General features: G+C 52.1%; 1 protein-coding gene across 16 annotated transcripts in view; it reads left to right on the forward strand.

Annotated features, from left to right (window-relative positions):
• Window positions 1-12,428, forward strand: part of si:ch211-285f17.1 (sickle tail protein homolog) — a 41,890-nt gene extending 29,462 nt beyond the window's left edge. For 10 of the 16 annotated variants that reach the window (XM_061266266.1, XM_061266260.1, XM_061266262.1 and 7 more), the window contains 16 exons: window positions 1,128-1,849; window positions 2,378-2,470; window positions 2,757-2,806; window positions 3,528-3,694; window positions 3,761-3,936; window positions 4,272-4,405; window positions 4,627-4,774; window positions 5,118-5,493; window positions 6,544-6,736; window positions 6,802-7,070; window positions 7,145-7,291; window positions 7,504-7,605; window positions 8,089-8,169; window positions 8,246-9,775; window positions 10,246-10,371; window positions 11,438-12,428. In XM_061266266.1, the coding sequence (XP_061122250.1) occupies window positions 1,128-1,849; window positions 2,378-2,470; window positions 2,757-2,806; window positions 3,528-3,694; window positions 3,761-3,936; window positions 4,272-4,405; window positions 4,627-4,774; window positions 5,118-5,493; window positions 6,544-6,736; window positions 6,802-7,070; window positions 7,145-7,291; window positions 7,504-7,605; window positions 8,089-8,169; window positions 8,246-9,775; window positions 10,246-10,371; window positions 11,438-11,923 (4,800 nt within the window). In that variant the 3' untranslated portion in view covers window positions 11,924-12,428. The remainder of the gene's footprint in view (window positions 1-1,127; window positions 1,850-2,377; window positions 2,471-2,756; window positions 2,807-3,527; window positions 3,695-3,760; window positions 3,937-4,271; window positions 4,406-4,626; window positions 4,775-5,117; window positions 5,494-6,543; window positions 6,737-6,801; window positions 7,071-7,144; window positions 7,292-7,503; window positions 7,606-8,088; window positions 8,170-8,245; window positions 9,776-10,245; window positions 10,372-11,437) is intronic. The other 6 variants (XM_061266261.1, XM_061266269.1, XM_061266275.1 and 3 more) reach the window with 6 other exon arrangements.
• Window positions 12,429-12,888: the final 460 nt, after the last annotated feature.

The raw sequence follows: 12,888 nt of genomic DNA on the forward strand, positions 1-12,888 counted from the left end.
AAATGTTTGTCATTTGCCAAGCGCTGCTCCTTTCTGTGATCTCCAAGCTTTGAGAGATTTATGCGTATTGTGCAGCGAGGTAGCCAAACACGGCTCGGAAATTCAATCTTTTTTTTACCATTATTTGTTGTGTTCTATGTGTTGTCCGCTCTCTCTCCCTGCATGCGAGTTTTCCTGACAATTTGAAAAGCACTTAAGTTGAAGTACAAACAAATGGAAAACAAGGCTGGTAAAAGCAGCAACTTAAAAGGCGTCGGCCGCTGTGCTCGTCACACCTCTCCCTTTTGTCAATCTCATGAGAAATGGAGGCCTCAAAAAACAAAACCGAAAAGATACCTGGAGCCCAAGTGAACTTTGCATTTGGCTTTGGCTTCCTATGAGTCGGGCTTTTAGTATGTGTGATTAATAGCTTGTTTGTTTGTCTGTCTGTCAGGAAGAGTGTTGACTTTGCACTGCGACACAATTCTAGTTTTTTTTATTTATTTTTTGCTCGGCACTCCACATAACTTCCCTCAAGTTTCACATGAAGACTTGCTGTATTTTTTTTTCAGGTCCATCTGCTCAATATTTTGTTCCCGCCCATAATCGACCCCCTTTTTTTTTTTTTTTTTACCCCTACCAGCCCGAGCACGGGGTGTGATCTATTGCCCTGTTTGAGGGCAACCTCACTCCGGCGGCCCCAAATTAGCTGACGGCTGAAATGTTGTCGCAGATTAACCTCTCGGGCCGCAGCGGTGTTATTGCTTGGCCGGGGCCCGTGGGCGCAAGCGAGCGAGCGCGTACCCGGCCGGCCGCTGGGAGCTTTGCCAGCGTGTCTGGAAAATGTGCTGACAACAGCGCTTTTGTCGTAAAAAGCAACAGTGTCAAAAATGAGCTGGGTGAATGTTTTTGTTTCAAGGGCAGTTTCCGGAAACTCCGGATTTATACGGGACACAAGCCAGAGCGGCACTCGGCAAGCGTAAGGAGCAGAATTTGGAGGGGCGCCGACTGGCAGGCAGAATTTTGTGAATCAATCACGGGTTGACAAAAGTGGGAGGGAAAACTACTCAAACTAGTCTCAATTTTCTTGCACTCTCATTTTGCCTTGTTGTGACATTCCACCGAAGTTCCACATTTTTGTTGTCCAGATGCACAGCGACATGGTGAATCCTCTGAGGCAGATTCCCACCGCGGCGCAGCACCCGTTACAGGCGGCGCAGCACCCGTTACAGGCGGCGCAGCACCCGTTACAGACGGCCGTGCCGCCCTCTCCGCACTCGCCCTCCCGGATCCCGTTTAGCCCGCGGCAGGGCTCTTTGCCCGGCAACGGCACGGTGCCCAGGGAGCGCCTGTCCAACCCCCCGGCCCGCTCCAGCTCGCCCTGCCCCAGCGCCATCCTGGAGAGGCGGGACGTCAAGCCCGACAGCGACGTGAGCGGCAAGGCTCACGGCCTGACCAGGGGGAACGAAAGCTCGTACGCTGACCCGTACCTTCTGCAGGAGGGACGCACGGCCCACGGAGCGCACCCCAACCCGGGGCCCGACGGTCCCGACCACGGCTTCCACCGGGTGTCCATCCGTTCCACCGGCTCCTACAGCGGGCCCAGCCCCACGGACTCGGTGGACCACCCTTCCCTGTACAGGCAGAAGTCGAGAAACAGCCAACTTCCCACGCTGGGCTCCAAGACGCCGCCGCCGTCCCCTCACCGGATGGCCGACGCGCGGCTCGTCGACATCCACGTTCCCGTGGAGAGGAGCTCGTCGCTGCGCCAGTCCTTCCGCAAAGAGGATGCGGCGGGGAGCAAAGCCAGGAATAACGTGGCGCCGTCAGAGCCGCAGGGCCACCCGCCGCCGAGTGACATTCAGACACGGTAAAGCAAAAGGGTGCGCCGGCCGCAGCATGGGCTAACTAACTCTGCATCCCAGTTTTCAAGCTAACGTCATGTCACGTCACGTCTTCTCCCTCACCCGCCCGAGATGTGCGAGGTGCCGCCCCGGCTAATGCGCAGGATCGTCACTTTGCTTTGTGGAAAAAACAGAAGCGGGAGACTCGGATCCATTCAATTGTCTAGCTCGTTGTAGTTCTTGGCTTAGACTCTTACTTGGCTTTGACCCTGTATTCCTGAGACTTGACATAGTTTGCTTTGTCAAGACGGCCCGGCGTCTTTCCGTAAGGAAAAGTGATTTCAAAACCAAGCCTACTGAGTTGGGGGGGGTTAAGGCGGGGGCATCCCTCCCTCCCTCCCTCCCTCCCTCCCTCCCTCCCTCCCTCCCTCCCTCCGATCCCTCCCTTCGATCCCTCCCTCCCTTCCTTCCTCCCTCCCTCCCTTCCTTCTTTCCTCCCTCCCGCATCTCAGGCCTCAGGCGCTGAAAGTAGAATTTTCTGCTGTCTTCTGCAGAGAGCGAATGAAGGCAATGGAGCAACAGATTGCCAGCTTGACTGGTCTTGTTCAGCATGCACTTTTAAAGGGGCCAGACAAGGAGCCTCTCAGGTAAGTAGAAGACTCATCAGGACGGGGATCAGGGCATTAAAAAAGGCAACCACCAGAATCAATAGCTCAAAATGAAATTGGAAAATCCTTTGGCTGTAACGCTTTCCAAGCAGACGTTTGCCTGCTCGGCAGACAGACGCGCGCGTCATTTTAACCCGGCTTTGTCCGACTCTTCCCGCCCGTCATCCTTGGTCTTGCCGTGTCCTGACTAACCCCCCATGCCTTCGAAATGCCTGCAAATGTTTTGCTTTCAAAATTGCTGACAAATGTCTTTTTGTGGTCACAGTGAAAGACCCTCAAAGACGTCGTCTCCAGCCCACAGCGCGCACAGCTCCGGTGAGTATCCAAAACGTTTTCTTTGGACTTTTTCTAGGTGTGTGTGTGTGTGTGTGCGTGTGTGTGTGTGTGTGTGTGTGTGTGTGCGCGCGCGTGCGCGCCTTTTAAACTGCTTGCCAACAGTGATTATGTGATGATGTGACTCGACAATCGAGCTCAAATCAGGGCCTGTATAATCTGCAAGTGGTCTCGTCGCCTACGAGCCAACACTGCGGTCACCCTCTCTCATTCGAGTGGCGGCTGAACTTTGGTTGACACCGGGTGAGCTCGTGCGCACGCTAACCTGCACTTCAAGTCAGGATGGCTGTCAGCCAGTCAGCAGATAAGCGGGCATCATCTGTGGTGGAGACACGAGTTTATTCCCCAGAGACGGAGCCAGATTTTACCAACCCACTTCCTGAATGATTGTGTTGCCTCTGGGCAGGGAGATAACATTGTTTTATGGTGCTCATCAGTGTTGCTTTGAGAAAAAAAAAAAAGAATGCCTTATTATTGCAGCAGGTTTGTGTGCTGGAGTCATTTTGTGCGCGGAACACAGGTCGCAGTGCTGGCCAAAATTTGGATTTGCTCTGTCAATTGTCACGTACAATATTGAGCAAATGTTCTCATTGCTAGCGCAATTCTGAAAGATATCCCGGTGAAGTTTCAGAAGCACACTATAACTTGCCTGAAGTGTCCTAAGTTATGTTTGTTTATTATTTTGTGATTTTTCCCGCTTCAGGTGGCTCACCCGTTTTGGCACCCAAGTGCAACGCTTCCACTCCGGCGGCGGCGGCGGCAGCAACGCAAGACCAGCAGAGCCAGATTCCTCTCAAAGCAAACCTGCTGCAGTTCAGGAAGAATGTGTCAGACCTCCGGATGCAGCTGCATCAGATGAGGCAGCTGCAGGTAAACAACTGTATGTGAAAATGAAAAAAAACCCATCCCCAACGTTTTTCAATATTTCCCATTCAGCTGCAAAACCAGGAGATCATGCGAGTGCAGCTGAAGCGGACCGAGCAGGAGCTCGGCGCTAAACTGGCGGAGGCCGTGCGACGCCTGGAGGACCCGGTCCAAAAGCAGAGGGTTCTGGTGGAAGAGGACCGGCAGAAGTACTTGGGCCTGGAGGAGCGTGTACTAACGCAACTGGGGTAAGGAGGCCGCGCCGAGCGCGCACGCGCGCACGCCCACGCTCGTGTTGTCGGTCAAATATCTCCGAAGCTTGATTTATGTCGAGCCCCGATTTTCAAGACGCAGGTTAGGACAGGTAAGCTATGCCGAGCTCTTATTTCCACGTGCGCTGTCTTGCCTAGGACAGCTGAAGCCTTTTGACGAGCACAATTTGGCCATCGGCGTGTAAACATTTGCGGGTGAGGTCTGACACTAAAACAGGTCGAAGCAGTCTGGAAAGTGCAACGCTAATTGTCTGAGTTTTATGGGCCCTCTTTGAACACCGTGTGTCATTTCCAATGTTTTTGGTCTCTAGGGATCTGGAGCAATACGTGGGCACGCTGCAGAAGGACTCGCCGGGCCCTCACCGAGCGGCGGCGACCCTCAAGGGCGTGGAGGATGGCGCGGTGAGGCTGAGGAAGGTCGGAGAGTCTCTCGCAGGGCTTAAAGGTGACTCTTGGCTTGCTCTTTCACAGTGCACCTACAAATGACATCACTCAATGCGAAATGGCACGATTTGCACGCCGCCATGTTGTGTACGGCAAGTCAAGTCAAGTTTATTTGTATAGCCCTAAATCACAAGCAGTCTCAAAGGGCTTCACATAGACAGAAATGGACAATTATTCTCAAATCGTCGACAACAATGTCTTTCTTTTTCTGTCTTGGACCAGGAGAGTTTCCAGCCCTGCAAACCAGGATGCGCGCCGTTCTCCGCGTGGAGGTGGAAGCCGTCAAGTTTCTCAAGGAGGAGCCTCACAAACTGGACAGCATGCTGAAAAGGGTCAGGAGCCTGACTGACACGCTGAGCGGTCTGAGAAGGTAAGGGGGGGGGCTAAAGTGACAAGTGGAAAACAAAGCCACTGAGCTGGCAGGGCGACTTGCCGGCCGGCCGTAGGCACAAAGCGCGACTTGTCTCCATCACCTCTGCTCAAGCATGAGCTGAATTCAGTGGGTGGATGCACGAGCGCCGCCTTTCCTTTTTTGTACGGAGTAGAATTAGGAGTGATCTCGGTCGGTCGGTCGGTCTGTCGCACGCAGGCACGCACGCAGGCACGCACGCACGCACGCGCAGGTGTCTATTCTTTATCCTCTGCCAAGAACGGCTGGAACTTACCGAGGAGCTGCGTATAAGTCGTTCAGTAGGTTCCTCTCATGGTTGCAGATCTGCAAGTGAGAACAATCAGAGAGTAGGCCATCCTTCTTCTAACATCTTGCTGGACAACATCCCATCTCCAGCGGAGAAGTCGGTAGTCACAGCCGCCCTGCCAGAGTCCCAGAGCTCCAGCGCAAAGCCCTCCTCGCCGCCGCTGATCCATCACGTCCAGAGCCCCCCGGTTCCCGTGCGGCAGTCGGCCAGCTTGTCTGTGGCTCAGCCCAGCTCGCCTCTCACGCCCGCGGACCCGCCCAGCCCGGCCCACCCCAAGAGGGCGCACGGGAGCCCGGTGAACCACGGCAACGGGACCGCCAGACAGGATCTGGTCATTGAAGAGTTGCAGCATAGTAAGGACAAATGCAAAAACAGAGCAATGTCCATCGAGGTACGTGCAGCTATTGTTTTTCAAATGAATTTATATGTTGATAATAGGGGTGTAAATGGCGGGTTTTGTCACGATACGATATCATATCGATACAAAGGACTACGATACGATATTTGCCGATATCTTAAAGCCTGCTGCGATTCATTCGCGATATATCACGATATAGTGCTCTACGATCGATTTTTTTTTTTTTTTTTTTAAATAAAAAATATAGAACAATATCCTGATTTATAACAATTCATACGCAAAATCAACAAGGTACTGCAAACTATTTAGGAAATGACAAGAGTATTGTAGTATACAAGGCCCTTATTTTAACACTGAACTTTGATGTGTTTTTTCTTTAAATGCGCGGCGAGATTTGTGCTCCCTGAATATTTGATCACCGCATGGCAGGATTTACAAACTCCACGTGTCTTGTCCGTTGAGCCATCTTTTCTTTGGAATCCAAAGTGCTTCCAAACGAATGACTTGAAGCCTAAAGGGGAGCAAATTTCCTCGTCTTTTTGGACACTAGCCATAACACCAGCCCAGGAGCCGCGTACTAGTTGTCGACTCCCCTTTCACGTGCCTGCTCTGCTCACGACACAACAACGCCGCGGCGCGCACTGCTCCCGGAACGAGGAAGCAAGCAACAATGAACTGGATTTCAAAATAAAGTCGCGTCCAATGTCCGAGGTCAAACACGGCGATAGAAATCGATGTTTACGTTTAGCATCGACGCCAATAAATCGTAGAGCATTATATCGATTAATCGATGTGTATCGATGAATCGTCACACCCCTAGTTGATAACTATCAGATGAATAAATAGCAGGCAACAACTGAAAGGCTTTTTCCAATTCGATTTTAAAACAGTCCAAAGTAATCATCTCATAAAAAACAGAATAAATGCTCGAGGCAGTCGGGCTTGATTATTATTATTTTTTTCCTCATCCCTTTGTTTTTAAAAAATAATGGTGTATTAATGGCTGTCAAAATTCCAAACCTTATGACTAATGTTCAGCCTTGGTGCTCTACGTTTCAGCCTTTTCTCTTTTTCTCCCCGTAGGCAGCAGAGAAAGAGTGGGAGGAGAGGAGGCAGAACATGGGGCAGTATGATGAGAAAGAGTTTGAAAAGCTCCTGCAGGAGGCTGAGGCCAACATGATCAAGGGCCTTCCCAGTGCTGAGGTGGAAAGTAACCCAATACTGCCCCCTGCTGTCTGCAGAGAGCAAACGAAAAGCCCTTTGGAGTCCCCAACAGGTGTCTGCAATAATCAACGCGTATGATGTTCAGTGACTAATAAACATTTTTCTGCTTCATCTTAGAGTCGCAACCTGAGCCTCGGTCGGACAAACCGGCCCAGAGGGTTCTTCCCAAGCCGGCCATGGAGAAAGCCGCTGCCAAAGTGCCACCGGAAAGACCCTCCAAGAGTGCCGCAAAACCCGCATCCCCGGATTCTTTGAACAAGCCGGGACCTGAAAAGGCCGCCAAGTCCCCGCCGCCGCCGCCCCCTCCCAGGAAGACCTTTGCCACCTCTGGCATGACCACCACGCGTTCTGGAGAGGTGGTCTACACCAACAAGAGGGACTCTCAGGTGAGTCTTGTAGATTCAAAGCACGCAAAAAGCACAAATGCTACAATTGAAGTTTTTGTTTTTGTTTCTTCCAGGAGGGTGAAGAGGAAGGACTCCTTCCCGCCGCTCAAATCAAGCCCAACAAAAGCGCCCCGCCGGAACCCAAGAAGGCCGCCACCTCACCTCCTGTTGTTGCCAGGCAGGAGGAGGACGATAGTGACAGGATCATGGCACAACTTGAGGTTGGTCGCGCACACGCGCGCGCGCGCACACGCGCACACACACACACACACGCGCACGCACACACTTCTTTCTCGTGTGATTTGACTTGGGTGGCTGATTTCCACACTGTTGGTGTCGGGCTTGCCTTCCTTCCCAATGCGGTGAGTGCTGGTCATCGCAACAAATCCAGTTTTCCCTCAAATCTCTTGTCCCTGCAACTTTCCTGCACCAGGTTTTCCAGAAGTGCACTATTCAAGAAGTAGGCCCGCCAAACACGGTGGAGCCCGCTACTCACATGGAAGCTCAAATCAGAGAGCTAAGAGCTGAAAAGAAGGTAACACCCCCCTCTTGTGCACGCTGCCTGCACCTCCTAACACTCACTTGGGCGTCGCCGACACTTTTAACCTCCAAGCCTCCTTCTGCTGCCTCCTCATCATGCTTCCCTCTTTGGATTCTGCCGCTTGAAAGGATGAAGTCTGCATGACAGGAAGCCTCTGGACGCCAACACGGATAATGTCTTCCGACCTTGCTTTCACCAAATCGACCCCAAAACAAAAAAACTGTGCACTTTGATCATCATCATCCCCAATTGGACAAAAACCTCGTCGTGCAGACTCTGTCCGTGCGGCCTGGCGCGCATGCTTCTCTCACCTCGGTCGCTTGGCCTTTTTTCCCCGTCTCTGCTTAACTTTTCTCGGCCTCACGACTTCAACCTCTCAATCATAATCGCCGGCACGGTGAAGATAGGTACAGTAGGTTCCAAAATCGAGAGTAGAGCCTAGCTTACAACACGGTGATATCATTTCCTAAACTGCAGAGCTCAGAGCCAAAACGGGACGAAAAAGATCCAGACACGGACGAAAATGGAAACACGACGGTGCGGCGGCAAAGCCAAGGGGTACGTACCGCGTCACCTTTGGCTGACTTCCAAATGCTGCCGGGCCCTTCCTTTTTAACGACGGCAAACTTTGCAGGTCATATACTACGTGACCGGAAAGATTCCCAAAGAGCATCCGCCCCATTCCGGAACAGAGGAAAGCCACGCACACCGGGAGCCCGCCCAGTCTCCGACACAGGTGTCAAATGTCACTCTTAATGACGATTCCCCAGGCCAGCAGGAGCAGCGGCCGTCCAACTCACCGGCGCTCAAGTCCCCGCCGCCAATTTCGCCCAAGCCCGTGGGACTGTCTGCGTTCCCACTGCCCGGGAAGGCCCTTAAGCGCTCGGAGTCCTCCGAGACCAGTGCGGAAATTGAGAAGGCAGAGAAAAAGAGTCAGACCGTCCTGGAGTCCGTTCCTCCTACTAAGCATGTCAAAACAGAGGCCGGCGGTGCCAAAGAGGGCTCGAAAAGTTCCACTCCGCCGCCGCTGCCGCAGAGGAGGTCCTCATCAAGTGAGGAGCACCATCCAGCCCAAGCTACCTTTGACGAAGAAGCCACTCTTAGTCCTGATTTGCCAGGGGAGGAGGCACCTCCTCCGCCGGACAACATTGCCTTTATGATCACCAACACCAAGGTTCAAGCCCTTTCGTGCGGGGAGTACAAGGAGCTGGTCAATGCCAAGAAAGGAAGCGTCCAGACCGTGACTGTCGGCGGAGGGAACAACGCGGGGGATCCCCGCACGCCGCTGGACAACGGCTTCAACAAGAAGCCCGTCATCATTATTTTCGACCAACCCATGGACATCCGGGCCGCCTACAAGCGCCTCTCCACCATCTTTGAGTGCGAGGAGGAGCTGGACCGGATGCTAGCGGCGGAGCGCATCGACGAGGAGAGCGAAGAATCGGACACGGACGGGAGCGGCGGGCCGCAGGGGATAGCCGGAGCGCTCGAAGGCGAAAAGGTCGCGTCCCCTCGAGCCGCAGGAGATCGCACCAGCCTGTCGTCGTCCCTAATTCCGGAATCCGCGGACGCCGCAGCGTCCAACGGAGACGCCAAGCAGGACGGCAAGAAGAAGTTCAAGTTCAAATTCCCCAAGAAGCAGCTGGCGGCTCTCACGCAGGCCATCCGCGCGGGCACCAAGTCGGGAAAGAAGACGCTGCAGGTGGTCGTGTACGAGGACGAGGAGGAATCGGACGGAACGGTCAAGCGGCACAAAGAGGCCAAGAGATTTGAGATCTCGCGCCCAAAGCCCTCAGCGGAGGCACCGAGCCCCGCTCCGCTAAAGAGGCCGAACTCGGAGCCGCTGTGCAGGACCGACCAGATCCGCAAGAACACGTACAAGACGCTGGACAGCTTAGAACAGACCATCAAGCAGCTGGAGAGCACCATTAACGAGATAGGGCCCGTCTCCGCTGAGGAGAAGAAGGGAGAGAACGGGAAAGTGTCCGAAGGCCTGAGGAGGTCGGCCTCGCTCCCGACCTCCAAGGCCTCGGCGCTTAAGCTAGCCAGCAAAGGTTCTTTCCAGAAGAAGAGCAAACCTCTGCTCCTCCCGCGCCCTGTCGTCATCCCCACCACCGGCAGCGGCACCGTGGGTTCCCCCGGTGCCCCCGGCACCATCCAACAGGTCTCTCTCTAGCTCTTGCCGCTCCACAAAGGCTTCGGGTCCTTCTCTTTCCCCCCACCCCCCTTCACTTCGCGCTTCCTCGCTCAAATGACAAAAGCGTTAATCCACTCCGCAGGAAATGTTGGAAAAGTCCACCTTGGCTTTGTGTTGGGTTCCTGCCTCCCACCTCACTCCTTTACTTCATTGCTGAAAGGTTTTCAGCAATCAATAATCAAAGACACCTCAATCTCAATGGTTGCATGAGTGTGAGGTTCAACATGGCTGCATGATCTGTCACTGGTGGTGGTGGTGGTGGTGGTGGTGGTGGTTGTTGTTGTTGTTGTTGTTGTATTTTTTTCTTTCTTGCTCCAACTCTCGGTGCCTTAATGTCTGACTCTTCTTACGTGTTTTGTTGTTCCTCCCTCCCTCACTCTTCTTTTGTTTTATTTGTTGTTTGTTTTTTTTTTTGTTCCGTTTGGGTCCCCCTGCAGAACACCAGTTCCCCCACTAGTCGGATGCCCGTCCCTTTGTCGGCCAAGTCCAGGCAGTCGCCGGCTACTACTGACAAAGCAACAAAACAGCAAAAACTGCAGGACGCTCAAAGGCAGTTCCGACAGGTAGTTTTACTCTAGGGCCACACCACGACCAAAGTGTTTCTATTGCGGAACCCCCCCCCCCCCCCCCCCCCCGCTTTCACGGGAAGGCATGATTGACTCTTGACTGTTACCCCATAACATCTTCTGCATGTCCACACTGCTCATGGTGTTCACTGTGTTGGTGACTTGAAAAAAACCAAAAGCGGAACACACCTGCAAAATGCTCATCGCATCTCCAGTTCCCACCACAGCTGAGTTCCTAAACAGTGTCGCCGAACCCCGCCATCCACCCCCCTTCCAGGATGCTTCCATTTCACACTTGCCCCCAACCTTTCTTCTCACTGTACACCCCCAAACAACTGCTTTGACAACTTCTTAACCTCACTCCGACTGGTTTCCTCCCCTATCCAATTTTGAAACTCAACTCACCACGTCCTGCCTGCTCACGCACAAACACAGCCCTTAACTGGGTTATCTCTCCACCCCCCCAAACCTTCCGTACAGCTAACCTAACACTCTGACTAACAAAGGAAGCTGAAGAGATGCCCCTTCCAGTCTAACCTACGCTGCATCCTGTTTCCTGGTAACGTCTCTCTGTTCCAAGTGTCCATGTGGATCAAGTGATGCGTACCGGACAAGGAGTTGAATCAAAGGCAACTGGACTACTTAATTGCAGTTGGAGCACGCCAGTCAAAAATGTTCCATTGAGTGGCCGGCTGGGGGACGAGATACAATTCTGCAAGGACAATTCGGCGGTGCTAGCAATACTGAGCTAGCATTAGCAGTAAACGAGCAACGTTTAGGCAGCGCGAGTGTGATGCACTTCAAAATGCCCAAAATCCTTCTCCAAGTCCCTTGTTGTCCAGTTGCCTTGGTTTCAAACTTCCTAAAAAGATGATCGTGTGCAGATGTCAAGAGTGACTGCTGTCTTTCCTCATGCAATCCAAGTAGACCGATAGTGTTCATTGTCTGCGTAGCATTCTTCGTCTTCGCTGTTGTGTTTCAGTTTGTATAGACTTTTCATGTGTATAGTTGAACCTTTTTTTCTTTTGACAATCAGTTTGTGTTTTGGCATCTCTTTTCACAGGCTAACGGAAGTACTAAAAGAGTGGGAGGGGATCATAAAAGCACTTCCCCCACTGTCTCTAAAATCCCCGCTTTTTATCCTAGCGCTACTAAAGACGCCGCTAACCCGTCCTCCTCTTCATCTTCCTCCTCTTCATCTTCCTCCAAGTCCTCCCTCCCTCCCCCCCACAACGCTCGCTCGGCTTCCCTGCCCTCTTCGCACATCCCCTCACTGTCCAACGGCTCCCTGAAGCCCCCCTCGCAGCACGCGGCTAAAGCTCTCTCCTTCTCCTCCTCCTCGCAGACCCCCAATGGTCGAGTGCACTCTTCCCCCTCCTCCTCCTCCTTCGCCTCTTCTTCATCCTCCTCCACCTCCCCTCTGTCACCTTTGGGCCCGGGCGGGAAGAGCATCCGCACCATACACACCCCCAGCTTCACCAGCTACAGGGCCCACAACGGCAGCGGCGGCAAATCCTGCATCCCGACAGCCTCGGCGGCTAAGGACTAGCCACGCTTTAGCCTCCCCGCGGCCCCCCATCATATATATATATATATATATATATTTTTTTTTTACACAGAGACCAGGTGAAAAGGCCGCATCAACATTTTTAGTGGGTGGCCATGGACTAACCCACCTCTTAAGACAATCACATCATGTAATTGCGAAGCAAATTTGAAATCTGATTGGTTAAAAAACAAAAAACAAAAAAACCCCACAAAATTCCCCATAGTTAAAGTTACATCAGCAAGCACCCCTGCTGCTGAAGGCCCTGGGAAATGTGATTGGACAAATAAAATGTAGCCAAAAGAAATGTCCAAAATGAAAAAAGTAGATTGTAGGGAATACTGTAAATCCAATAGTCCATTGACCATAGACTGGAATTCATAAGTTTGAAAAAGATCCGTTTTCAACCAGCAGCGATTGCCTTCCTGGCAAACTACTGCCTTAAAAAAGAAAAAAAAGTTGAATCTTGCTTTCAGCGCTACAGAGCAGTAGAAACGAGTGACCCCGCTGTCCCGTCTCTTGTCGCTTTCTTCTAGTCTGCCTTGCTTCATCCTCATTTGTACGTATAGAAAAGTAAAACAATATACGGGCACTTTGAAAAAGGCAACGGCATTCAAATCAGATGTAGTGTATTACACAGACGGTGTACAGATTGTTTTATTTTTCGTACCAGAACTTTGGGTAAGCGTAGTATATTTAATCTGTTGATGTTTATTCACCCTTGTAAATGCCTTGTATACAGATCGAGTATTTTCTCATAAACGTGAACGCGTCTCAACTGACAACACTTTGTGGGGGGATCGATAAAGTAGCAACACGTGGACAAAAAAAGAAAGTGTGCCTATTTGCCAAAGTTGTCCAGGTTGTGGACTCGTGTACCACCACGGAAACTACTCGAAACAAATCAAAGCGGGCGCTGTAAACAGTGAAAGCCTATCGGTGTACTAAGTAAGTAGTAAGAAGTTTTG

Source organism: Syngnathus typhle, linkage group LG19 (assembly GCF_033458585.1).
Source record: "Syngnathus typhle isolate RoL2023-S1 ecotype Sweden linkage group LG19, RoL_Styp_1.0, whole genome shotgun sequence".
Classification (NCBI taxonomy): domain Eukaryota; kingdom Metazoa; phylum Chordata; class Actinopteri; order Syngnathiformes; family Syngnathidae; genus Syngnathus; species Syngnathus typhle.